The following is a 26119-nucleotide window of genomic DNA, read 5'->3' on the forward strand; positions in this document are numbered from 1 at the left end:
CGTTCCACAGACAGATTCAGACTTCTCAGAGGAATTCCACTTTTCTTTACTACATATATTCAATTTAAGCTTTGACTGTATTTTGGAACAACTGAGAAAGATGCAGTGGGGCCGATCTCGACCTTCAAATAATTCCCAAAGCACCTCTGGTATAAACGCGTGAGGGATCAAAAGAGAGCCAGAGAGCTTTGGGGTGCTAACAGTACAGCACACTACGACAGGCGCAGGGCCACCCCTAAGTGGCCCTGGAGGCCCAGTAGCAGTTCCCAGCCCCAGGGCGGAGCTGCCCGCACTGGCTCCGCCCCGGGCCTGGGCTAGCCCGCCGTTGTCCCAGAACCCTTTCAGCAAGGAAGTAGGGGTCACGGGCCGGCTGCCCCTCTCTCTGGTGTCTGTCTTCTGAAACAGCCACCAGGATGCCCCAGTCTTCGGTGCATCCTTCTGGGACCCGCTCCGGCGGGGAGGATGGCGTGGGGGATGAGAGCAGGCAGTGGGCATGCACCCATCAGCTTCTCTGAAGGCTCCGGCCTGGACCGCAGCGCGGGGGTCAAAGTCCCCGCCCGCCCCCCAAGGTTGAGCCAATCCCAGCGAGGGGAAGATGCTTTGCCAGCGGCTGCAGCTGGCAAAGCGATTGCCCTGGACTTTTCTGGGATCAGGTGCCAGGTGGCTAGGAGAAAACTTCAAATGAGGCCGGCCGAGTGTGTCCCCCAAACCAAAAATTTTAAGATTCTACTTTATTTTTGCTTCTCCGTATTTTATTACAGGGCTTATAATAGCAATTTAATAATTACATATATAGTTACATTATGATAATATTATTAAATGTTAATAAGTGTGATTATTAAAAAGTGTTTAAAATATTCAAAATAAAGATTGTCTTGTATTTAATCAAATATTAAAATATTGAAAACATATGGTCATTAAGGGCTAGCTGGATTAAATGTGCTCATGGATATTAAAGAGAAATTCACATAGCCATTTAAAAAAATACACATTGTCGAATTGGGGAACTCATTCACACCTAGCAGGGTTGGGAGGGCTAGAAAGGCGGAGAGGGGGGAATCAGGTGCCAGTGATGGACCCTGGGTCAGCCCCTTTTGTGCAAGGAAAGCACCTTACCCGTAGTACTATTGCTCTGGTTCCTCTTCCTGCAGTTTATGTAATTTGGTGGCAGGAGAGTGCAAAGTCTTGCTGCTGGGAAACTTCACTCAGGATTCATGAGTAGTGGCAGCTGGTTACTTCAGGAAGCACGAATTATTCTTAAAACAAAATAGGATTTAGTCAACAACTTACCTGCCTTCTTAAATATATTTTTTCCTTTGTGGAAAATATTAACTTCATCACAGAATATGCTCGTGATGCCCTATGTCACTCTTGTTTTTTAAATAGTTTCCCAATGAAATAGAAGGTGTTTCATTAACTGTTACAAATACACTTACTAAGGGTACTAAAATTCTCCCAGTAGTTTTCTGTTTTTAGTAAACAAGTGGTAAGTTAATTTTCTCTCATGGAATTTTCGAAAGTCACTTCTGCCTATTATTTTATGCAACGTCAGGATACAGCACTGTTCATTTTCCCCCAGAACATTTCAGTATCTGATACCTATTAAAATTAGTTGTCATTCCTATGTGATCTTTTGAATTTGTTTCAGAACATCTCATTCTCTGTCTTGATAACCCTTTGGGTTTTTTTTGTGTTTTTTTATATTAACATAATTTTTATTTTGATCATAGTGGCTTACATATTGTTGACAATAATATTTTAGGTACATATTTACATAAAATCAGGGGGGATTCCCATCACCGGTTTGTCCTCCCTACTCCTCCGTTTTTGTCCTACCTCCCATATCCTCTTCCCTCACCCCCAGGGCTGCTAGAATATGTGGTCCCCTCTGTACCTATCCTATTACTTCGTAGTCTTGCACCTGTTTGGTCCTGATGCCTCCCTTATTTCCCCCTCTAATTGGGAGGCAGGAGTAGGTAGTTCAAGTTATGTGGTTTTGTTTTGGGAGCATCTTCTTATGTTCAAATGACTTATATTTTCATGTCTGTAATATATTTTAAATTACATAATTTTTCTGTAAGTAATTTCTGTAAGAAAGCAAAATCTCTGCTTTCTGAGGTTTTGAGGTTTTTTTTAAATAAAGTTTATCTTGTAATAACAAATCAAATTTACAGAATAAACATGTTTTTACTGTGGAAAGGTATCTTGCCATCTATATTACATGTATTCATTATAGTTTTTACAGTCATCCTTAATCATTTACTTTGAAGATAATTGTAGCAGGTCCTGGCATCAAAACCATTGAAAACTCATTGATTTATATGCTAATTTTACCATCTTAAGCAGTTGTATTACTTTATTTTGATTCGATAACATATATACTAGGAACATCTTTTTGAGTTGGTGTCTCCCCATCCCACCCCTCTTATTTTGTTTCTTCTGCCACATTCAGTGAAGCTCTGTGCTTAATCCTGGCTCTGTGATCAAGAATCACTTCTGGTAGTGCTCAGGGAACCATATGCTGACTCAGTGATAGAAGATGTGTCAGACATGTGCAGGGAAAGCACATTAACTTCTGTACTATCTCTAAGACCCAGAAAATCTATTAGTTTTAATGATATATTTATGGTGAAGAAATGTTTGCTCTAATAAAAGCTTACCCAAACACACTGAATCTACTTATCATGTTTTATATTTTGTCCTTTTCTCTATAATTATTGCTGTGTTGCCAAAAGATAATGAGATGGTAATAATTCACTCTGTATCATAAATATTATTCTATTTCCTCAAGTAAATTTTAGTATGCTAAAAACCACACAAGGATAATTTCCTCACTACATTCATCATAGAAGTGCTTGAAGTTTTCTACAATCACTTTTAGTTGTATGCCTCTTTCTTCCTCAACTAAGTTTGGTACTCACAGCTCTCATACATTTCAATATGTTAATATATTGAAATAAAATATAACTTATGAATTGTCTATCTCAAATGTAAAATGTAAAATGAGAATAGCAGCCACCTCATTTAACACTTCCTTAAAGAGCCAAAGGACAGATAAGAGAGGAGAAAAAGCACCCTAATTCTAGAGATAAAAACCTATCAAAGAAGCAAAAAACATTGGCTTTGAGTTTTGACTAAGTCTTCCTCCTAGTGTTTCTCTAAAAATGCTTTCACTTGGGAGTTAAACTCTGTGGTAGTGCTATTAATTGCACACAGAGTGTGCTGCGAGATTAGCTCTATCTTTAACATTATGTTTGTGTCAAGAAAATGGAGTCACAGCTTGTCTTTCCTTTTTCATTCCTCTTTAAATTAGCTTTTAGCAGATTCAAATTCTCTTCAATCCAAGCCATAGCACTAATAGAGATTTATAAAGCAGTAGCAGAACAGCCATATCTTAGATTAAAGCATGTCCTAGACAAAATTAAAGCAATAAATGGCATGATTTACACTGGATGAATTAATGAACTGGAAGTGCTTTGCTTTGCTCACTGACTTTCAGATTAGGGACAGAACAAAGGTGACCAGAACAAAGACCACTGCAAATAGGATACAGATGGGCACAAAGACATCCCCTGATCCACACAATCAATGAGGATCATGGAATGATAAAAGCAACTGATGCTCCAATAGATGAATATACAGATAAAAATGAATATTGATGTATAACCTAGGAGGGGAATGTATATTTGCAAACTAATTTTATACTATTGAAATTATCTGTTTCAAGTTTAAAAAGAACCCTAAAAATTCGGGACTGGATATTATAGTGGGTAGGGTGCTTGCCTTGCACACAGCTGATCTGCATCCAATCCTTAGCACTGCTTATGGTCTTGGTTCCACCAGGAACTGTCTTTGAGCACAGATCCAGGAATAAGTCCTCAGTAAGTCCTGAGCACATTAAGTTTGGTCTCCAAAACAAAATAAAACAAAACCCTGAAAATTCGAATGTAAAATTGATTTCACTGAGTTGATTTTTTTTTAAAAATAGTCAGCACTAAAATAAAACTGCATGTGTCATGTGGATACAATGCAGTCCCCAGGAGATTGGACAGTGTTAGTCCAATCCTATACCCCAGATCCCCGAAGTAGAAATGATACAGCTCCAGGCAACACCACCAGGAACTAAGCTCCATTGGGAGATTTATAACACTGCTCTGGCACCAACGTGTGTCAGTTTTGATATGACAACGAGCAAAGAAAAACTTGACCTAAAACCAGGCTGTCCTATCACATCACCTAACACTAAATGGAAATCAGAAGAAATATCGTCCTTTGAACTGTAAAAATAAGAGCACCAACAACAGAAAACTGACTTTGACATCCGTGACTGAACAGAACCTACCTTGGGACTGACTAATAAGGAAAACCCTAACCTAGGCTGTAGCCCAGGACACATAAAAAACAACAACAACAACAAGATGCCTTATTGCAGAGGTCCAACTTGGACAACAGAGACTGAGCAGAACCTTTGGATCCATAATATCCTAGGCTTCGGCTTAGGGACTGAACGAAAACAGGGAGTAAGTGTTACAGAAGACTGAACACAACAAGGATGGATAGGAACCTCTAGAACCTAGAGACTCTATCCTAGATCCTGACCTATAACCCGCGCAAATATCAAGATCGCTAGCTACAGTGGCTTGATTTTCTCACGCACAACCTAGAGGAAACTTTCCTGGCATCACAAAACGCCTTTGGGATGGGGTAATGAGTATATATGGAGCCAGGTGTTGATCCCATGATGGTATGCTTCAAAGGATGGAGAAATCCTGAATCTCTTAGGCCACGGGAATTCCCTTTCTTCTCCAATGCTTACTGTGCCTATGCAAAAAAAAAAAAAAAAAAAAAAAAAAGTGGGGGAACGCCAAACCCTGCTACTCCAGCACCCATCCTTGTTTTGTTTTGATTTGTTAGTTTTTTACTTTATTTTCCTTCTATTTCTTTCTTTCACTTTTCTCTTTCTTTTTCACTCTTGTGGTTATTATTTAGAGATTTATTTTTATTTTTATTTTTATTTGCCGGGTCCATTTTTTTTTCTTTTTTCTTCCATTTTTCTTTTCTTTTCTTTTTTTTCTCTCTCTTCTTTCTTTTTTTTGGTAGTTGTCACCAAATTTTTTCTCCCTTTTTTTATCCTTTTTATCTCCAATGACGGTGGAATGGATGCTCAATCTACAACAAGCTGTAAAGTGGAGGCCAGTTGCGCTAGCATTCTGGGGGGTAAAGGAGGGAGACATGGGATGCATACTGGGAACAGGGGCGGAGGGAGAACAGCACTGGTGGTGGGAATGCCCCTCATTCATTGTCACTATGTACCATAAATGATGCAGTGAAAATTTTGTAATAGACTTTGGTCACAATAAAAATTAAAAAAAAAGAAAAAGAAAAAGCCTGAAAAGTGGTCTAATGATGGCTACTTTGGTTCACTGTTCTTGATCTTTAAGAGTAAATATAATATAATTTACATATAAGAAGTATTGGATTGGCTTGACAATACATATGGAAATAATCTTGAAACTAAGAAAATAAGTTAAATTATTCTGTCTGATCAATTTAAATAATTTGAAATAGACTATTCTCTTTGGAGTTGTCATAAGAGTCCATTATATAAAGGCTTACATAAAATTCCTGATTGATATTATCTTGTGACAATTGAGCAGACATAACTGTCATACTCCACATAAAGGATCCACACAGTTTAATTATACACTAAGTAACTCAGTCTTGGCTGGTCCAAGATCACTACCAGTCTATTAAGGCTGTGTATTAAAAAGAATTTAAGAATACACTTCTAAGCAGTCATATATATCACTACCTACTTCTATATACAACTCTGTACCTCTTGTCTGACATTCCTTAATTATGTTTTTAAGACAGATAGGCTACTTAAAGTGTTTCTTGAACATCTTAAATGCTTGCTTGCTCTGATGGCGTCTTTAGTTTGACGCACAAGAAGAGACTAGGAATTACTGCCAATCAGGGAAAAAGCATCATCCCTGAAAGAATAGTCTAATATTAAAACAGTACATAGTCATCCAGCAACATGTTCTAGAGAAGTTTCTACAATCTTTACTTAGATGAATTTTCTCTTCAAAGGATGTTCCAGGTTAGACTGGAAGAAAATTATAACTTGTCCTCCTTCAATCAATTCTGACAATCTCTTAATTCAAGGACAATCTCTTAATTCAAGCCTAATAGAAACTAAGAGGAAAGTGGAGAGACCTGAATCTAATTATATACAGAATAAGATATGGAGACAAGAATCCTGGAAAAGTAAAGATTAACCTCTATCCCAGAAGGTTTATAATAAACTATTTCAATTCAGTTCCCCACTAAGATCATCCACCCATTCAACAATTATTCTCTGAAGATCTACTATATATCAGACACTGTTCTGTATGTTTTTAGAGGGTCTTGAATTAAAAAATATATAAAGCTGCTTCCTTAGTGTAGTTTCATTCTCATAGAGAAATTTAACAATAATATCTGAGAGATAAATGATTAAATAAGAAATTAGTAATTTGGAAGAAAGGGGACTACTTTTCCCTAAAAAGGTAATACTTCTTCCAAAGCTATAAATTATTAGAATGATTTGGGAAAACATTTGGGAAGAATGAATAATGCAAGTAAATTCAGTAGAAATTATAAATACAAAATGGCTGGAATGTGATGAGTGAAGAAGAGAAGAGGAAAGTGAGGAAGAAGTTAGAAAAGAGAGGCATGAGAAAAGGTCTAGATTGCATGTTCAACCACGGAAATAGTGGTGAGCATGAATCTTCAATGACCATTTAAAATGAGTAGAGAATTAGAGCAGGGAGTTGGAGCTGAAAAAGTGCATGAAGACCAAGGTCCATAGCACATCTGCCAGCACATCTGTTCTGAATTACCATGAGATCTTTACCACACCACAAAAATTAATGCAGTTGAGCATAAGACTGTTGAGATCTTTACCACACCACAAAAATTAATGCAGTTGAGCATAAGACTGGTGAGGGCAACAATAGTAAGCAGAGAGAAAGGCAAAATGTGAACATCTTTGGTTTTAACTAGCATTTAAGGATGGGTTATACTATTTTCCCAATTAATATTAGTAAGCTAAGAAGCTTAAGTCACAGAGGATAAAAATCCATTCCACTGTGAGATTCCTGAATCTGCCTCTCCTTGGCCCTTAGCATACTAAACACCTTAGGTTTGCCAAGCCTTTCCATTAGGGCATAGAAGGAAAATGCATATCTAAAACATGTGTACTGTTCCAGGGTTGAAGTTCCAGGTTGGGGTGATGACACGATCAAGCTAAGTATCAAACAAACCATCACAATTTGTAGGGCCATCCATAACCAGAAATTTTCTATAAATTAGAAAAAAGGAAATAAGCATTAGAAGAAGCAGCTATAGAACATACGTGAAAAGTAATTATTCTGGGGTTGATAATCGGGGAAAGAAGTAGACCGAGGTCACTGTTTTGCTTTTAAGGCTTACAAAACGATTTGACCTCAACCTCAATGTTAACTTTCAAGTTTTCTTATCTATTTTTATTTATTGGGAGTGGGGGCATCCTAATTGGTACTCAGGCCCACCTCTGCCCTGCTGTGATCCAGGAAAACAGTGATACAGGGACTCTATATGGTACCAGGGTTACGACTAAGTGGGCCAAACTGGGCCAGCCGCTCTTAATCTTAACCCCTGTATAACCTCTCGGACCCTAACTTTTCCTGATTTCATCGCCCCTCCTTCTAAGTGCTTAAGGAGTACAATCCAAATAATTATTAAGAATATTAAAAAATCAGGGCCGGAGCACGGCGCAGGGGTAGGGTGTTTGCCTTGCACGAGGCTGACCTAGGACGGAACTCTGTTTGGTCCCTGGTGTTCCAAATGGTCCCCCAAGGCAAGAGCGATTTCTGAGCGCATAGCCAGGAGTAACCCCTGAGCGTCACCGGTGTGCCAACCAAGCAACCAAAAAAAAAGAAAGAAAGAAAGAAAGAAAGAATATTAAAAAAATCAAAATGTGGGTAAAAAGGAGAAAAAAAAGCACACCGTGATGAAAAATGAAGGCTCTCTCTAATCGTTAGCTCTCCTTAAACCACACCGACAAAAAACCTAAGGAAGTCAGGCAAGGTCTTTATTTTCTTTTTCTATTTTTTAATTTTTAATTGTTTTATTCAAACACAGTAGTTAAAAGGTTGTTCCTAATACAGTTGGGTTTTTTTTTCCCACAGTAGCAAAGTTGTTCGTGATTAATAGTCCTATAACATCAAACACCCTTATGAGTGCACATTTCCTGTCACCAATGCTTACAGTTTCCCTGCCTGCCTCTGGGGCAGAGACATTTAAACTTTGTTAGTTAGTTAGTTAGTTAGTTAGTTGGTTGGTTGGTTGGTTGGTTGGTTAGTTAGTTAGTTAGTTAGTTAGTTAGTTAGTTAGTTAGTTAGTTAGTTAGTTAGTTAGCTAGTTAGTTAGTTAGTTAGTTAGTTAGTTTTTTGTTTGGTTTGGTTTGGTTTTGGGGCCACACCCAATAGTTTTCAGGTTGACTCCAGAGTGCTCAGAGATCACTCCTGATGAAGCTATATGGGGCCCATATAGAATGCTGGGTATTAAATCCGGCAAAATTTCAAAACACATCCGCCTACGTGCACAGACACACTCGTTGCACAACGGACGTGCCTCCTGCACCGTCTCAGGACAAAAACGCGCACGCGCTCGCGTCTTTACGAACTCTAGGAAGCTTTGCAAGGCATTAGCCGACGGGACGGGCTCCGGGGTGCAATAGACAGAAACTGATTCTTCCTATAATCCTCAAATCGCCTCTGAAATTTGGGGGCAAGTTGAGGAAAGGGCTAGGGCGCACCAAAGCCCAGCGCGTGGCCCCTGCCCACCCTGCCCTAACCGCCAGGACTCCGGAGGCGGAGCCCCGCCGCCACGCCCCGAGCCAGAGTGCCCGCTTCGGACCCGGCCATCCAGTCGTTGGTGGCGGAAAGAATCCTGAACCCCCGACTCCCCGCCGGCTCCGAGCTCCAGGCCGTGCCATGCTCGCGCTCCGAAGCAGCCTAGCGAGGGCTCTGGGCGCACGGACGCTAGCCACTCCGGTAGGGTTCGAGGGCACCGGGCCGGGAACCGGGCAAGGTTTTGGGCCCTGGGCGGGGTGCGGGCCAAGGACATGCGATGCCACGCAGGCGCCACCCATCACTAAAACCCCACGTGTCCAGGCTGGGGGCGCGCAATTCCCTGGGGAGCTGACAACTGCTGGGATGCTGGGAGAACTCCTTACTAGTGTCGCCTTTCGGGCATTCATAAACAGCCAAAGAAAAAAAGGTCTTTTTGTGGTCTAAAGGCGCCCCCCGAATCCCTGGCTGCTGCCCAAGTTTCATTGTTTGATGAGCCATTTCCCAAGAAACAGTCCTGTGCTGGAGTGGAGTTGCTACTCCGGCTGCAAATGAGCTAGGGAAGGCCACACCCAACGCTGCTGGGGAGAAATTGAGTGCAGGGAATCTCACATGGAGTCTCCCACATGCTAGCCTACACTTCTTTCCTAGCCATCACCCAGCTCGTTGGCCAGCGCAATGGCACAGTGGCACAGCACAGGGCCTGTGCCAGCACGAATTGCCCCTCCTGCTGATTGATCTTTGTTCCCTCCAGACTGAGTTAGCAGGTCAACAGAGCTGTGCCAGCTCAGGGATCACTCCTGGTAGGGCTCTGGGTATCCGGGATAGAACTTAATCCACGAATGTTAAGGCCTGAGCCTTGTCCACTCTCAATATCTCCAGACCGTGAAATGAGCAACTTTTGGCCATTCTGTAGTTTCTACTTACAAAAACAGAGTGAAGCTCAAGCCAGGCAGGTCTAGATCCTCTGTCAAAAAATGGCTGAAAGGTAGCCGGAATAGAAGAGTCAAAGGCAGAGATAGATTTCACCAACTGGGCGTCTGAATTGGGGGGAAGCTCCAGAGCGAGGTCTGTCTCTGCAGAGACTTCTAGAGTCTCGCTAGCCAGCAGCCTATAGTAGGATTATATATATATATATATATATATATATATATATATATATATATATATATATATATGTATATATGTATATATATGTATATATAATTTTAACATAATATATAAAATAATAAATCATTCTGGAAGAAGTATGTGCTGACGTGCCCTTAGTCCGCTTAAAAAGTTCTTATCTCCCCTATAGCAGGTCAGGTGGGTTTTCAGGCACTCCTTATCACTTTTAGTAGGGGGGCCTCCTTGGGAGAGACTGCCAGACCTCCTCCGGGAGCACATTCCAGTAAGGACCCCAGTTGGTCAATCTATCTCTGCCTCTGACTTTTTTATTCTCCCACCTTTCACTTCTAAAAAAGATAGAAGACTAACTTTCACTGAGAAGTCTTGCAAGATAAATTGGTGATACAGCCTAAAACAACTGGCTTCTGCTGTGCATTTAACTCAGAGATTTTTTTTTTTTCCTTTTGTAAGAGTTCAGATTTTTCACATATTTTCAGCAGACCGGAGAGTAAGGGACTGAGTGCTTAAAAGCTCTGGATAAGCCATAAAACTTTAACCCAAGTTTAACAAGGTACTCTTTGTTCTGATTTACAGGGTAGAGCCAAGAATTGTTCCTTCCTTACATCTTTATTCTGCATTTTGAGTTACTAAATGTCACAATGATTATAAGTGAATTGGAATTCTGTTTATGATGAGCCCTTTTTGAGGATAAGAGAACTTTTACTCAATATTCTGTTCTTAGTTCTTTTAATTTTAGACTGAAACAAAGATCACTTGCCCACCAAGCACAGTTTTGTCACTGGTATTTCTCCTGGGAAAGATAATTCAATTATGGCCATTTACCACTTTTATTTTCTACATGCAAATACTCTGAAAATCAAGTTAAAGTGCTGTTTACTACAATTACCTCATTTTCTGATTTCTGCTTTAAATAAAGTAAATTCTTAAACTATAGATACTGCAATTTGTGTATGAGGTATTCTTTTCTTACTAATGGATTGCAATGTTGACATGTTTGTCTTTTATCATCATATATAAATAGCTTTTATCTCCAAACCATATCTTGATTTTATGTATTATTAAAATAATCACTGGGGTAAAATACCTCGAGATAAATTTTCCCCTAGGGTCATTCCCTAATATTACAATATGTGTAAGAATAAAATTCACTTTAACAAAGAAAATGATCTGGAAAATGGCCCAAAGAATTTGGTTATATTTTTAAACTTGCCAATCAACATTAAAAGGTTAGAAACTGCAATAATTTCTGGCACACCATCCCTTATTAGAATTTGGCAAATAGCAGAATAATGTTTACCAAACACAACTGCACCTGTTTTGATGGCAAGCTTAGTCAATTGGGTAGTAAGAATATAATTCAATAGCTATTCATGGCAATAGCTCAAGGTTTAAAAATTATGATTGGTTCCTATAAACAATGAAAATATATGTTAAAAGAGCCAGAGATACAGTTCAGAGATTTAGGTCCATGCTTTGCACATGGTCAACTTCAGTTAGGTCCTGGACACAGTATATAATCTCCCAAGCACTGCCAGGAAGGAATCCTGAACACAGAGCCAAGAATAAGCCCTGACCATACCTTGGTGTTACTCAAAGCCAAGCACTGACCTTCAAAAATACAATAAAATATATGTTAAAGAAAGATGCCGACTTCTTTTGTTTGTTTCTTTGTTTGTTTATTGTTGCTTGCTTTTGGTTTGGACATCACATCCAATACACTCAGGTTATTCCTGGCTCTCCACTCAATACTTTTGGCAGGCTCTGGCGACCATATGGGATTCCAGGGAGATCAAACCCAGGTCGGCAACGTGCAAGGCAAGTGCTCTATCTGCTATCCTATTACTCTGGCTCCAAAATGCCTACTTTTTTAATTTACCAGAGTATTTATAGTAAGTGTTAATCAAAATTCATCCATAACTTGGTACATACTAAAACTTTTCATTGATCATTCCTGTGTAATCAATGAGGACACATGCACAAGCTAATGAAGTTAGAATTAAGTTAATGAGTCAATGGCAATTACAAAAGAAACTAATAGTTATTTGGTGATATTTTCATCAACCTGTTATAATTGGGTGCCTTAAATACCTTTCAGATTGCATCTGTAATTAAAAGCTAATGATTCAGACAATTCTGATGATTGATTTTCCTTTTTCTATCATTTACACGGTATATCACAACATTGCTATATCATGGATAAGTCATAGTTTCCTAGTCTCCATTATATTAGTTGTCCTCCATCAGTCCTATTTTAACCATTGTCAACTTAACTGGATTTAGGACCTAACCACAATTTCTATTGCTTTAAGATTAAAGGAATAAGAATTTTTTGATAGTAAGGACTTTTCAAATGTGCCAGCCATAATACATGTATAGTTTTTCAGGTTCTCTTCTATATTTCTGTGTGAGTATGTGTTTGTGTGTGTGTGTGTGTGTGTGTGTGTGTGTGTGTGTGTGTGTATGTTTTGAGACCCAAACCTATTGAAGTTCAGGAAGGACTACTTTCACATCAGTGCTCAAGGGTTCACACCTGTAGTATCAAGGATAAACCCTTGGTCTCCTACATGCAAAGCATGTTATCTACCTATTGAGCTATCTATTTGGTTCCTAATATTCTCTTAAATGCTTAACTTTGACAAATAAACTATTGACTGAAGGTGGAATATTGACTAAATAAGATATTTTATAATATTCCAGTTCTTGGTTAAAAAATGCCCCCCAGGCCTTCTTATGAAGTGAATATGATGATCCTCTGCTAAGAAACTTACTTATATATTTAAGTACTTCCTTTCATTGCCATATATCTATGAAAAGAGAAAACAAAAATAAGAATATACAATTGTGAGTATACCTTGTCCCTTGTTTCTAGTCACAGAACTGTTTCTAATATGCTATCTTATTTAAACTTATTTAAACAATATTTAAACTCATTTATCTTTCTTCAGGTATACTCATCTTTTGCTACAGGCCCCAGACAGAACGATGGAACATTCTATGAATTTCGTACCTATTTTCTTAAGCCTTCAAAGATGAATGAGTTCTTGGAGAATTTTAAGAATAATGTTCATCTGCGAACAGCTCACTCTGAGTTGGTTGGATATTGGAGTGTAGAATTTGGAGGTGAAATGAATAAAGTATTTCATATTTGGAAATATGGTATGTGTTATCAGATAAAGTATTAACTATAAATGTTTATTCAGCCTGATGGTATAAAAGATAGGTTTTTGATCAATGCTACTGTAAATACATATGCATTAAGTAAAAATTTTAAAAATCAGTCCAAAATTAATGCATTTATTAATTCTTCTTTATAGTACACATTAATAATTCATTATTGGAACCTTTAATTATAACAGGAACTTGATATTGGAAAAATATGGACCTCAAACTTTATAATAAAAATATGAAGTAGACTATTCTTAGAAATACTTTAGTATTGCTTATTATGTTTATGAAAATGTAAAACTATGATTGTACTAACCAAAGTTGGTTAAGATGATAAAGAAAAGTAGAATTATTTTGCTTTGTGGAGTATCCTGGGGACCATTCCTGACAATACTTGATCCAGCAATGTGGACTTAGCAGCTCAGTGTTATACGATCCAGCTCTGTGGTCATGCTGGATAGTCTAGTGCTGTTATGGGTAACTGTAACTGTAACTAACCTGGCTGAGTTCAGTTGGCAAAAGTATAAGAATCAAAAGCTTTTTTTTTTTTTTTGGTCTTTTTAACCACACCCGGCGATGCTCAGGGTGTGACCGAACTCAGGTCGAGCGTGTGCAAGGCAAGCTCCCTACCCACTGTTCTATCGCTCTGACCCCAACAGTATTTTCTTAAATGAGAAATATATTTGTTCAAAGAGGAATCTGTGGGGGCTGAGGAGATAACATGGAGGTAGGGCATTTGCCTTGCATCCAGAAGGAAAGTGGTTCAAATCCCAGCATCCCCCGAGCCTGCCAGGGGCTATTGCTGAGCATAGAGCCAGGAGTAGTCCCTGAGCTCTTTTTGGGTGTGACCCAAAAACCAAAAAAAAAAAAAAAAAAAAGAAAAGAGGAATCTGTGAAAGGACAGTCTCATTTCACTAATGTAAAATTTAATTCAAGGTGTGATAATCATTCATCACCACCAGCAGAGAAAAAAATTTTCTAAACCGGTACTATAACATCAATATCCAATTAAATTAAGAGCATATATTGAGTTAACTTTATGCCACTTTTCTAGCTCCTTTTATGTATTAAAACATGTTTTAATTTAATTCATTTGATTTAATTTAAATTCATTTAAATTTAATTCATTTAATCCTAGAAGCAGATGCTAGGTTGTGTCCATTTTACAGAGTAAGCATCTACCCTATAAAGATTATATTATATTATATTATATTATATTATATTATATTATATTATATTATATTATATTATATTATATTATATTATATTATATTATATTATATTATATTAGTAGGTCAAAAAAATGCCTTCTAAATGGCATACCTCTAATGCACACTGTATGATGCTATCATTAGTTTATATTTACACTTAAGTTTACTTTTCAGTTCCTCTTTATGCTGTGAACAACTTAGAGATAGATGTGCACAAATGCACAAAGATACACCTGTATAACCCAGTGATATATAGCATAGTGTCTTTTTGTGGACTCAATGAACACTTTTGAATGGAATAAAACCCAAAAACATGCAAGTGATTTTTAAACTAAAGCCTTTTCTTCCCCATAGATAATTTTGCTCATCGAACTGAAATTCGGAAAGCATTGGCCAAAGATAAGAAATGGCAGGAACAATTTCTCATTCCAAATTTGGCTCTAATGGATAAACAGGAAAGTGAGATTACTTATTTGGTACCCTGGTGCAAATTAGAAAAACCTCCCAAAGAAGGTAAGGCATCTGTCTCTCCCTGTCACATTGAATTTTGATGAAAAATGTTGAAGCTTTGAAGCTAAAAACAAAACAAAACAAAAAAAAACTGAAGTTCCAAATGGAAAAAGAAGAAAGTTAAAATTTAAACTATATAAAACCATAGTTGATTGGTGAGGTAGGAGAAAAATGGCTTTTTTAGATTATCCTGTGAAAATAATGATTTACTCATGAAGTGTAGTTTTCTTACCCTTTGAAATTTATTTTAAAAAGGACTCACATATTCAATAAAGTTTGAAAAGTTAGGATTTAGGAGCAGAGAGTAGATATGTGAGTGGGTAAGGGACAGTGTGTGTTTTGTCATAATTTTTTGTTTGTTTGTTTTTGGGGGGCCACACCCATTGAGGCTCAGGGGTTACTCAGAAATAGCTCCTGGCTTGGGGGTAACATATGGGATTCCGGGGGTCTGAATCGTGGTCCATCCTAGGCTAGCGCTTGCAAGGCAGATGCATTAATCACCTCTAGCGCCATCTCTCCAGCCCCTAATTTTTAAATAGTATATAAGCTTTTAAATATAAAATCATTTGCCATAAATCACAGCTAATCTTAGATCATAAAGTATTGCTTTGCTTATAAAATTGACTGCTGGGTGAGTATATCAATTAAAATTACCTACCAGTATTACGTCTAACTTTTGTATCTTCTTTGCATTTCTTGCTTCTCAGTTTGAAATAATTTCTAAAGATTTGACTCCTTGCTAATTTGACCTCTTGCTGATTCAAAGAATTTACTGTCTTGATCCAGTTTTAAACAAAGTTCAGCTAGAAAAATTGAAGTTGTTTGGTTGGTTGGTTTTTTGGGCCACACCCAGTGACACTCAGGTATTACTCCTGGCTATGCGCTCAGAAATTGGTCCTGGCTTGGGGAACCATATGGGACGCTGGGAATCGAACAGAGGTCCATCCTGGGTTAGCCATGTGCAAGGCAAACGCCCTACTACTGCACTATCGCTATGCCCTGAAAATTTGAAGTTTTATCTTATGCAAGACTCTCAACTCTGTATATGACATTTTAAATGACAAGATATTTGAAAAGTCCTACTTATCTACTAGAGATGGGAACTCATAGTTGTTTACAATTCAGGGATATCTCCTACCTTGAAAATATGTCATGTGGAATCAACTTAGACCTCAGGTGATTAGATACCATTCATCCAGCCTTGAACCCTGGATCCCAGACATAGAATTGGCACAGCTCTTCACATCAGCTGCAAGAAACAAACTCCATCTGGGACAGCCTTAATACTGCGGGGTCAACAACAAGGGCCAGCTCTAACATGATATCCTGACATTGAGGAAAACGTGAACAACTTGACCTGAGAGCAGATTAGCATACCTTACCAGCTAACGACAAGACAAAACCAGAAGACTCGGCACCCTTTGGTAGGTCCAAAAGCCAAGATCGTGACTTACAGATGACTGGCTACTAGAACCACGACCAGACAGTATACATCTTGGGACCAATAAAAAAGCCCTAGTTTAGGGTTTGAACTATGACTTGTACAATAATCATGATCTCCAGTCCCAAAGGTCTGACAGAGACAACTGCAACAGAATGGGGCTTCTGGAAGCACAAAAAAAGACGCTATCCTAGGTGCCATCCTAGGTTCAGTGCAAAGATCAAGATCACCAACCACAGAAGATGGATTAAAATGACACTGAGGTAACAGAACCTCTAGAACCACAAAGACTGACTTCATCATAAGTCCCACCTCAGGATCTGTGCAGATACTGAGACCTCTAAACACAAAACAGAAGTCTTCCACACACCAAAAAAAAAAAAAAAAAAACACCACCGGGATAGTAAAGGTTCCTGAGCAAAGTCTAGAGTTGATCCCATGACAGTATGCTCCAAGGACGGAGAAACCCCATATCTTTTAGGCCAAGTGAATTCCTTTTCGAATGACCCCAATATTTACTGTGCCAGGGCAGGAGGGAAAAAACAAAAATACAAAAAGCACAAAACCTTGGTTATTATCTATATATTTTTTACCTCCATTTATTATTGTTATTATTATTTTTATTTACCTATCTATTTTGGTCGATTTCTCTGTTTGGGTGTGATTATTGAAATAGTTGTCCCCAAATATACTTATTTTTTTTCTCTTCTTTTCTCTTTTTTCGTTATGTGCTATGCCATGTTTCTTTGTCTATTTTTTGTGGTCCTTATCGATATAGCTGGAGTCCTCACTGGATAATTGACACTTTTTTTTTTTTTTTTTTTTTTGGTACTGGTGGAGTGTTTCACCTTCTTTTTCTCCTTCATCTCCCAAATCGATGATGAGAGCCTCTAGAAGGATCCCACCCATTTTTGGAGTATTAGACTCTTACCCCAGTTTATATATCTTCTCTTTTTCTGGCAAAACCATGCAACTTGAACTAGCTAGTCCTGCCTACAGTTAGAGGGGGAGATAAAGGAGGCATCAAGACCAAACAGGTGCAAGACTACTAGGTAGTGGGTTGGATACAGAGGGGACCACATATTCTAGCCGCCCTGGGGGTGAGGGAAGAGGAAATGGGAGGTAGGACAAAAACGGAGGTGTAGGGAGGACAATTTGGTGATGGGAATCCCCCCTGATTTTATGTAAATATGTACCTAAAATGTTATTGTCAACAATATGTAAGACACTATAAAAAAAAAAAGAAATGGAATCTTATGGGGACACAATATAAATAAGCATTTCCTATCCACTCTGAATAAAATATACAGAAAATATTGGGAAATACTTACTCCTATAACTCATTTTTGGGGTGTCACTCCTGATAGTGTTTGGGTTTGACCGAGATAAAAAATGGAGCTCTCATAAGCAATGGGTACAATTCTAATCTTCTGAACCATTTTCCTAGTTCTTCATATTCTTTCAATACCTAAAATTACAGATTTAAGTAGCTCAAAAATCCTACTATTATAAATTCTCAACACTTATTTTAATGACATTTTATAGATTAAAAATATCATGGCCTGGAAAGTTAGTACTGTGGGGAAGGTTGCTTGCCTTGCATGTGGCTAGCAGTTTTAATCACCAGCATCCCATTATGATTCTCTGAGAACTGTAGAAGTGATCCCTGAACACAGAGCAAGGAGCACCACTGTGTTTAGTACAAAATAAAACACTAAAAACATTTTTCAATAATTGTTTATTTAGCTCTCCATCCTGTTTCTTTGTTTCTTTACAATTAAGCTTAATAGCTTACTCTCAAAATAGGACAAGGACTTTCTAAACATAAAAGAATCAAAATAAGGGGCTGGAGAGATAGCACAGCAGCGTTTGCCTTGCAAGCAGCCAATCCAGAACCTAAGGTGGTTGGTTCAAATCCCAGCATCCCATATGGTCCCCCATGCCTGCCAGGAGCTATTTATGAGCAGATAGCCAGGAGTAACCCCTGAACACCGCCGGGTGTGTCCCAAAAACAAAAACAAACAAACAAAAGAATAAAAATAATGTCAATAACTAATAAATAAAGCCAGCATGAAAAAAATGTTGGTGATTTTCCAAATTTATTTATGTAGATTAATTGTGTAGATTAGTTATATACATTAGTTATGTAGATTATGTTTTTTCCACTGAAACCAGACTAACGTGGTTAGAAACTTCTTGAATATCTTTTATAAATTATTTGTCTTTTTTTTTCCTTCTTCTAGGAGTCTATGAATTGGTTATTTTTCAGATGAAACCAGGTGGGCCAGCTCTCTGGGGTGATGCATTTAAAAGGGCGATTAATGCCCATGTCAATTTAGGATACTCAAAACTAGTTGGCGTATTCCACACAGAATATGGATTACTTAACCGAGGTACAATTGTCAATTCCTTCTCTGAAATTAATAAGTATATTGGTGTGTTTGATGATCTGCTAAGTTCATTGATTTTGTTTAATCTCTCTTAAATTAAAAAAGTATCTTAATCTTAATCTTATTTTCAAATGTTTAACTTTTTGTTGATTTAAGGGCCAGAAAAACTTGTTTCATATCTTATTTATGGTGTAAGTACTATATGAAGCCTTTTTAGGTACTGTTTTTATAACATCAAATTTTTAAAACTCAAGAACTCTCAAGAATCTGCCCCCTTTTTGCCTCTAAATATACCTATATGGTTTATTAACGAATATAACTAGTGCTAGAATAATTAAGAATTGAATAGCAATTGTTTTATATACTAAAAAATCAAAGGGAACACTTAGAGGTGATTGGGACTTACTCCTGTTTCTGTGCTCAGGGATCACTCTTGGCAAGGTTCAAGGGATTATATGAGATGTCAGGAATAAAAGTCAGATTAGCACCCTGTTTGATATGAAAAAAAAATCAAAGGGAAAAAATTTTTTACCTTCTAACCTATTGGCAGTATTGTTAACATTTTTGGATAAATTTTGACATATTTTACTTAAAGTCTGGTATATTCTCACTGTTTACATCACTAGTTTGCATCAAATTAAATATACACAATAGGAAAGTGCTTGAAATTCTGAATATCTTTAAATATTCACTGATATATCTATGTGTCTATTTTCCTATTCCTATAAGATGTTTTGATTTTAATTATTAGATAATAAACAATATCCAATACTGTTTTGTACTTGCAAGCTACTTCACCACCCCTCACCAGTGTCAATAATCCTCTACTTTATTCTAAGTCCCCTTCTTATTTCATTGTGATTGTTCTTATTCTATATTTTTATACGTAACAAAAATTAAACATGAGCATTACATAGATATAAGGTGATTAAAATGTGACTTCACATATATGTAAGGAGTGATGGATACAAATAATGACTAATGAATTCCTAACACATCTGTTTGATAAATATTTTAAGTATATAATGAACTTTTACTTGGAAGTAGGTACCAGGGATCAAACCTGGGGATTCATAATTGCAACTGAGTTACCATTGAGTTGCATCTCTGTTCCCAATGCATTTAACTTAGAAAGAGGAAAGCTGGGGCCGGCGAGGTGGCGCTGGAGGTAAGGCCTTGCAAGTGCTAGCCAAGGAAGGACCGCTGTTCGATCCCCCAGCGTCCCATATGGTCCCCCCAAGCCAGGGGCAATTTCTGAGTGCTTAGCCAGGAGTAACCCCTGAGCATCAAATGGGTGTGGCCCTAAAAACCAAAAAAAAAAAAAAAAAAAAAAGAAAGAAAGTGGAAAGCTCTTGCAGTCAGAATTTCAGAGAGCTTTCTGTGGCAAATTCTTAAAAAAATATGTGAAAAGTTTATCTGGAGAAATAAATGACTAAGAATAGCTAATACAGTATTTAGAAGATTCAGATCCATATGCTTCCTCAAATATAACATAAATAAAACTCAGCTTCTAATCTTCTCCCAGAATTTTAATTTCCAATCATATATCCTAGGAAAACAGAGAAAAAGTTAGAACATATACATGAAGAGGAAAATATGAAAATTATTTTGTCTATATCAAGCCATAGACAAAAATTAAATTTCAAGGGATAATGGATTACAATGCAGAAAAATATTCATAGCATTGCTAAATGACATAGAAATGAATGTATTTGATTATATGGATAAAAGCTAGCATGAGATTACTTGATTATATGGCTGAAAATTTTATGCCCAAACCAAATAGCAAATGAAGAATTGCTAAAGAAAAATATTGTCAACAAATAGTTTTGTTTTAAAAACCAAGGAATGTGCCTTAATCCCTGTATTATCTCCCCAGTCCCACCCTCTAAAATCTTATCACTAATATATTAATTTCACTGTTTTGATACTCACTATTTTGATTAAAGCATAAGATAATGTTTTCTGATTCACTTTACTATATATATTTTGTGTGGTACAGTAAATTCTCCCTTATTCACACAGCTACATTTTAATACCCAGTGATTACCAGGGTCTGCAAGCAAAACCAAACTCTGTAGAGAGAAAGCTCTCCTCAATACCTTTGATAAAGCTTGATTTATAAAATAGGCATAGTGAGAGATTAACAACAGTGTAATAATAAAGAGGATATTTATACTGAAATAAAATGTATGTGAATGTGGTCTCTCTTCAAATATCTGATCACATATAACATTTTCAGACTACAGTTGACACAGGTTACTGAAACCATAGATCCTGTACTATAAGGGTCTTTAGAGTCTATTTTTGGTTTCTTTCTGCAGTTTATGTTCTTTGGTGGAATGAGAGTGCAGATAGTCGTGCAGCTGGTAGACATCAGTCTCATGAGGATCCGAGAGTGGTGGCTGCTGGTAAGCTACTTCATGATGCATAAATTATTCTAAGAATAAATCTGATTTAGTCAATAACTTTGTATGCCTGCTTATTATTTTTTCTAGTTCGAGAAAGTGTCAATTACCTAGAGTCTCAGCAGAATATGCTTCTCATCCCCACGTCATTTTCACCGTTGAAATAGTTTTCCACTGAAATACAAAGCATTACTTTTACCACTATAAAATGTGTCTGATAATAGTGCTTAAATGTTCTAAGCAATTCTTTTACTTGAAGGAAGTGGTAAATTAATTCACCGTCTCTGCATTTTTAAAGCCACCTCTTTCCAATGTCATTACCACCGGAGGAAATGATTTCATTTATTTTCATTCTAACAAACCACTTCTGATATTGAAATGATTTTGTGCTTGCAGTATTTTTAAATTGCTCCTATGTGTTTGTGTATCATCTCTTTTTACTGAGATTTAAAGCTTTTGTCCTTTAAAGTTTATTTTGTGATGCCACATGGAATTCAGATCAAATATATTTATCTTGAGACAGGAATATCATCTGTATTACCTAATGTAATAGGGTTTTTCAAATTATTAGTTGCTCTAATTTGGAAAATAATATGATAATATCTCTAAGTTTAAAACAACTTAACAAAATGTGCTTTTTATGTTGGAATGTATTTAATATAGTTGCTTTTGTTGGTTTTATTTTGTATCACTAGCTTTGATAACAAAGAGTTTTGGCTTGTGTTTGTTTTTTAAAGATTTTTATGACCTTGGAAATGGTTGCCCTAATAAAAACATACACCTACTCAGGTTTTTGTTTTAGTTTCATATTATCTACTCTGGAATTTTCACTGTTAATATAGGGTGGTGACCATGATAATTTACAAACTTTATCATAGATGCGGTTATATCACAAAAACAGTAGAAACTCCAACCTGGGCATTCCAAACTGGGACATAGTACTGCAATAGCTTGAGAAGGTGGTAGCCCCGGATGCAATTGGTGGGAGTGAAGGGATACTTTTTGTTTGTGCTCTTTACAGAAAGTAGATTTTCCCAGAAGACAAGTAATTTATTCACCCGAAAAGGGGGTAGTTGGTCAATTAGTTTGGCAATGTCTGCCATAGATATGATAGTTTTTCTTGAAACACTTTGAAATTCTGTTAGTGATTCTCTGCTAAAAGTAGGTTTGGTTCTTCCAAGCTCTCCTTAGTTAATTTTACAGCTATAGTATTTTTGCATGTATAAAACACATTGTAAATGTAGACTTATACATTATTAACTAAGTGAAATTTGGAAAGCAGAAGGTGTAGTGTATAAGATTCCTAATAGTAGAAAATATCTAAGGGACTAGAAAAAATAAAGCAAAGCACCAAAAAGTAATGCAATTGTGTTGAATGTAGCCTTTACACTCCAAAAAAGAATCCACACGTTTTGTAAACTGGCTATTGCCATGTTTTCTTTTGGCTTCCCTTCAAAGCAGAAACTTCTCTAGAATTGTGTGTGTTTAACTGTTTACTTTCCTTACTCTATTCTTCCCTGGACTCAATCCACAGAGACCTATATTCTTATAAGTCTGCCAAAATGTTCTTCACCAAGGATCGTTGTCTAGATAAATCAAGTGGTCATTTTGCCACCTTTGTTTGGCTCATCTCAGTGGTTTTGAATACAGCTGACCTTTTGCTCTTCTGAAATCATTCTGACCTTCACAATGTATGGTCATAATTACTGGAAGCTGCACTCATTTAGTTGTGGTATTTCTGCACAATCTGAGTATAGTGCTTGTGTGCAGTTACACAGAACTTGCATGTTTTTAGTTTGAGTTTTCTGGAGACCCCATACTCTGCTCTGGTGGCTGGTGTTTCAAACAGCAGAGCCACCAGGAAACTCAGTACATGTAAATGGCACTGGGGATAAAACTTGAGGTCTTGTACTTATAATTCCTACTGAACTATCTCCTGATTCACCCCAGCTGTGTGACTTTAAACAAGTTCCTAATTCATATATTCATGTGAAATGGTAACATGGAGAAGCATTCAGTTTAAGATTAAATGAAGTTTATCATTTACTCAAAGAATAAATACAGATGGTCAAAAGACAATGAAAAAATGCTCCTCATCACTAATTATCAGGGAGATGCAAGTCAAAACAACAATGAGATATCATCTCACACCATCTAATAAACATCACACACAAAAAAAGAACAACTATTGCTGGCATGGATGCAGGAAGAAAAGGATTCTAATTCACTGTTGGTAGAAATGCAGGCAAGTCCAGCCTTTTTGTAAAACAATATGGACATTCCTCAAAAAGAAATTGAGCTTCCATATGATACAGCAATACCACCCCTAGAGATATAACCCAGGAATACAAAACCACAATACAAAAGTGTCCTCTGAACATCTATGTTCAGAACAGCAGCACTATTTACAATAGCCAGAATCTGGAAACAACATAGTAGCCTGACAACAGATGAGTGGCTAAAACAACAGTGGTACATCTACACAGTGAAACACTATGCAGCCTTTAGGAAGAATGAAGTCATGAAATTTGCTTATACATGTCTGGACATGGAGACTATTATGCTGAGTGAAACGAGACAGATGGAAAGGGATAGACATAGAAAATTCTCCTCATTTGTGGGATATAAGGGAAAAAAAGAAATAATATGGTAATACATAGAGACAATAGAGACAAAGGTCAGGAGGTCCAGGCCAGCATAGAAAGCTCAGCAAGAAGAGTGGTGAGTGTAGCTAGATAAGAGAAGGATCTACTAGAACAATGATAGTTGGAACTGATCAACTGATCCAATGATAGTTGGAATAAGAACTAGAACCTCTGGACAAGAACTAGGTGCTGAAAGTTGAGAAACTAACAGGAAAGGCACCCCTTCATTGACAATAGTGCAAACCACAGTGTGAAAAAGGAAAGAGGGAGAGAGAGAGAGAGAGAAGAGAGAGAGAGAAGAGAGAGAGAGAGAGAGAGAGAGAGAGAGAGAGAGAGAGAGGAGTTTGCCTGCCCTAGAGCAAGTCAGGTGTGGGGGATAGGAGTGGGAGGGAAATAGGAGACATCGTGACAGGAAGGGTGCACTGGTGAAGGATGATGTACATTGTATGACTGAAACCCAACAAACAACAATTTTGTAACCATAGTGCTGCTTAAATAAATCAATTTAAAAATAAATAAATACATTTTTTAAAAAGATTAAAGGGCACAGCAAGTAGGGCATTTTCCTTGCAAGCAGCCAACCTGGATTCGATTTCATGCATCCCATCTGGTCCCCTAAGCCTGTCCAGGAAGGAATTTTGAGAGCAGAGCCAGGAGCAACCCCTGAGCTCTTGGGGTATGGCCCAAAAACCAATAAAGAAAAAAAAATTAAAGTTCATGACCACAGGGGGCCAGAGAGGTAGGGCATTTGTCTTGCATGCAGGACTGTGGTTTGAATCCCGGCATCCTATATGGTCCCCCAAGCCTGCCAGGAGTGATTTCTGAGCACAGAGCCAGGAATAATCCTGAGCGCTGCCGGGTGTGACCCAAAAACAAAACAAAACAAAAAAAAGTTTATGACCACAGAGCTAACACTTGATAAAGATAGCTAGTTTTTTTTTTAACTTTTTCATATTCATTTGTATGGTTTGGAATTCCAAAGGCCAGAAATTTGGGAAATATGTTTATATAGATATTTCCCAAGAATTAAAGAATGGTTTTATTAAGATTCATGAGTCATTTATATTTTCTTTTCAATTAACTGTCTCGGTTTTTTACAGAGAAACAACTTTTTGGTATTTCATTGTAGTCACTGTGATGTGAACTTTAGTGGGGAAAAATTCACTCACAAATCAGGATCCTTCTACAAACCCCAAAACAAAGACTCAACAGTAGACTGCTCAGTGCACTTGCCATAGTTTTTCAAAAAAGGTCTTGAACAAAGCTAAGTTTTTCCTGCTCCACTTATTAGGGGCTATTTGATATGAGTTTTCCAGGTAACATAAAAAGCAATTATCACTTCTAACATTTCATTCATTGGTTAAGAAAATTAGATCCACATTTGATCATAGCACCACCAATCTTTTTTTTGTTCTTTTATTAATAAAGTTTTTAATTGAATCACTGAGATACCCAGTTAAAAAGTTGCTCATGGTTGAATTTCAGTTATATAGTGATCCAACAACTACCCCTTCACTTCACTCACTCACTCTTTTCCTCTCTCTCTCTCTCTCTTTCTCTCTCTCTCTCTCTCTCTCTCTCTCTCTCTCTCTCTCTCTCTCTCACTCACTAAAGGGGCCTCATGCATATCTTTACAACTTTCAGCACCCAGTTCTTGTCCATAATGATTATTTCCAGCTATCATTATCATGAGTGGTCCCTTCTCTGCCCTGAATTTCCCCCTCACAACACTGATCTTTATGGCAAGCTTCCTAACATAGACCAATTGTTGTATTGGCACTCATCTCTATTGTCTTTGGGAATTATTACCATACCGTGAGGTTGTTGTTGATTTTTATATCGCACAAATAAGTGAGATTATTCAGTCCTTTCCCTTTGACTCACTTAATTTAGCATAATAATCTCCATATCCACCCATGCATAAGCAAGTTTCATCACTACATTTTCCCTAATAGCAGTGTAGTATTCCATTGTGTAGATGTACCATCTGTTCTTGGGCACTTGGATTGTTTTCAAATTCTGGCTATTGTGAATAATGCTGCAATGAACACAGGAATGCCAAGGGATTTTCTGCATTTTGTGTTGGGGCCCCTTCAGTTTATCCCAGGATGCTCAATTTCCAATTTGTTGAGGAATATCCATGCTATTTTCTGAAGAGTCTGGACCAGTCAGCATTCCTACTAACAGTGAATGAGAGTCCCTTTCTTCCCACATCTGTGCCAGCATGTTCTTTTTCTTTTGATGTGTGCCAGTCTCTGTAGATATTTTATTGGTTTGATTTTCATCTCCCTGATGATTTTTGATGTGGACCAATTTTTCATGTGCTTTTTGGCTATCTGTAT

The 26119-nt window shown here is 37.4% G+C and overlaps 1 protein-coding gene across 1 annotated transcript; it reads left to right on the forward strand.

The window, feature by feature from the left end:
- The first annotated feature begins 8924 nt into the window (after nucleotides 1-8924).
- Nucleotides 8925-21623, forward strand: NIPSNAP3A (nipsnap homolog 3A). Its single transcript, XM_049770906.1, has 6 exons — nucleotides 8925-9080; nucleotides 12953-13163; nucleotides 14738-14896; nucleotides 18578-18727; nucleotides 21049-21135; nucleotides 21223-21623. Exons 1-6 carry the CDS (start codon nucleotides 9021-9023, stop codon nucleotides 21297-21299), a joined length of 744 nt encoding a protein of 247 aa, XP_049626863.1. The 5' UTR covers nucleotides 8925-9020; the 3' UTR covers nucleotides 21300-21623.
- The last annotated feature ends 4496 nt before the right edge of the window (nucleotides 21624-26119 follow it).

Source organism: Suncus etruscus, chromosome 1 (genome assembly GCF_024139225.1).
Source record: "Suncus etruscus isolate mSunEtr1 chromosome 1, mSunEtr1.pri.cur, whole genome shotgun sequence".
NCBI classification, from domain to species: Eukaryota; Metazoa; Chordata; class Mammalia; order Eulipotyphla; family Soricidae; genus Suncus; species Suncus etruscus.

What these genes read in the sequence shown, in the direction of transcription:
- NIPSNAP3A (XM_049770906.1), top strand. Translation starts at nt 9,021, where the DNA reads ATGCTCGCGCTCCGAAGCAGCCTAGCGAGGGCTCTGGGCGCACGGACG. An exon ending in AGAAAAACCTCCCAAAGAAG is followed by an intron (nt 14,897 to 18,577) that starts GTAAGGCATCTG and finishes TCCTTCTTCTAG; the next exon opens with GAGTCTATGAATTGGTTATT. An exon ending in ATATGGATTACTTAACCGAG is followed by an intron (nt 18,728 to 21,048) that starts GTACAATTGTCA and finishes TTCTTTCTGCAG; the next exon opens with TTTATGTTCTTTGGTGGAAT.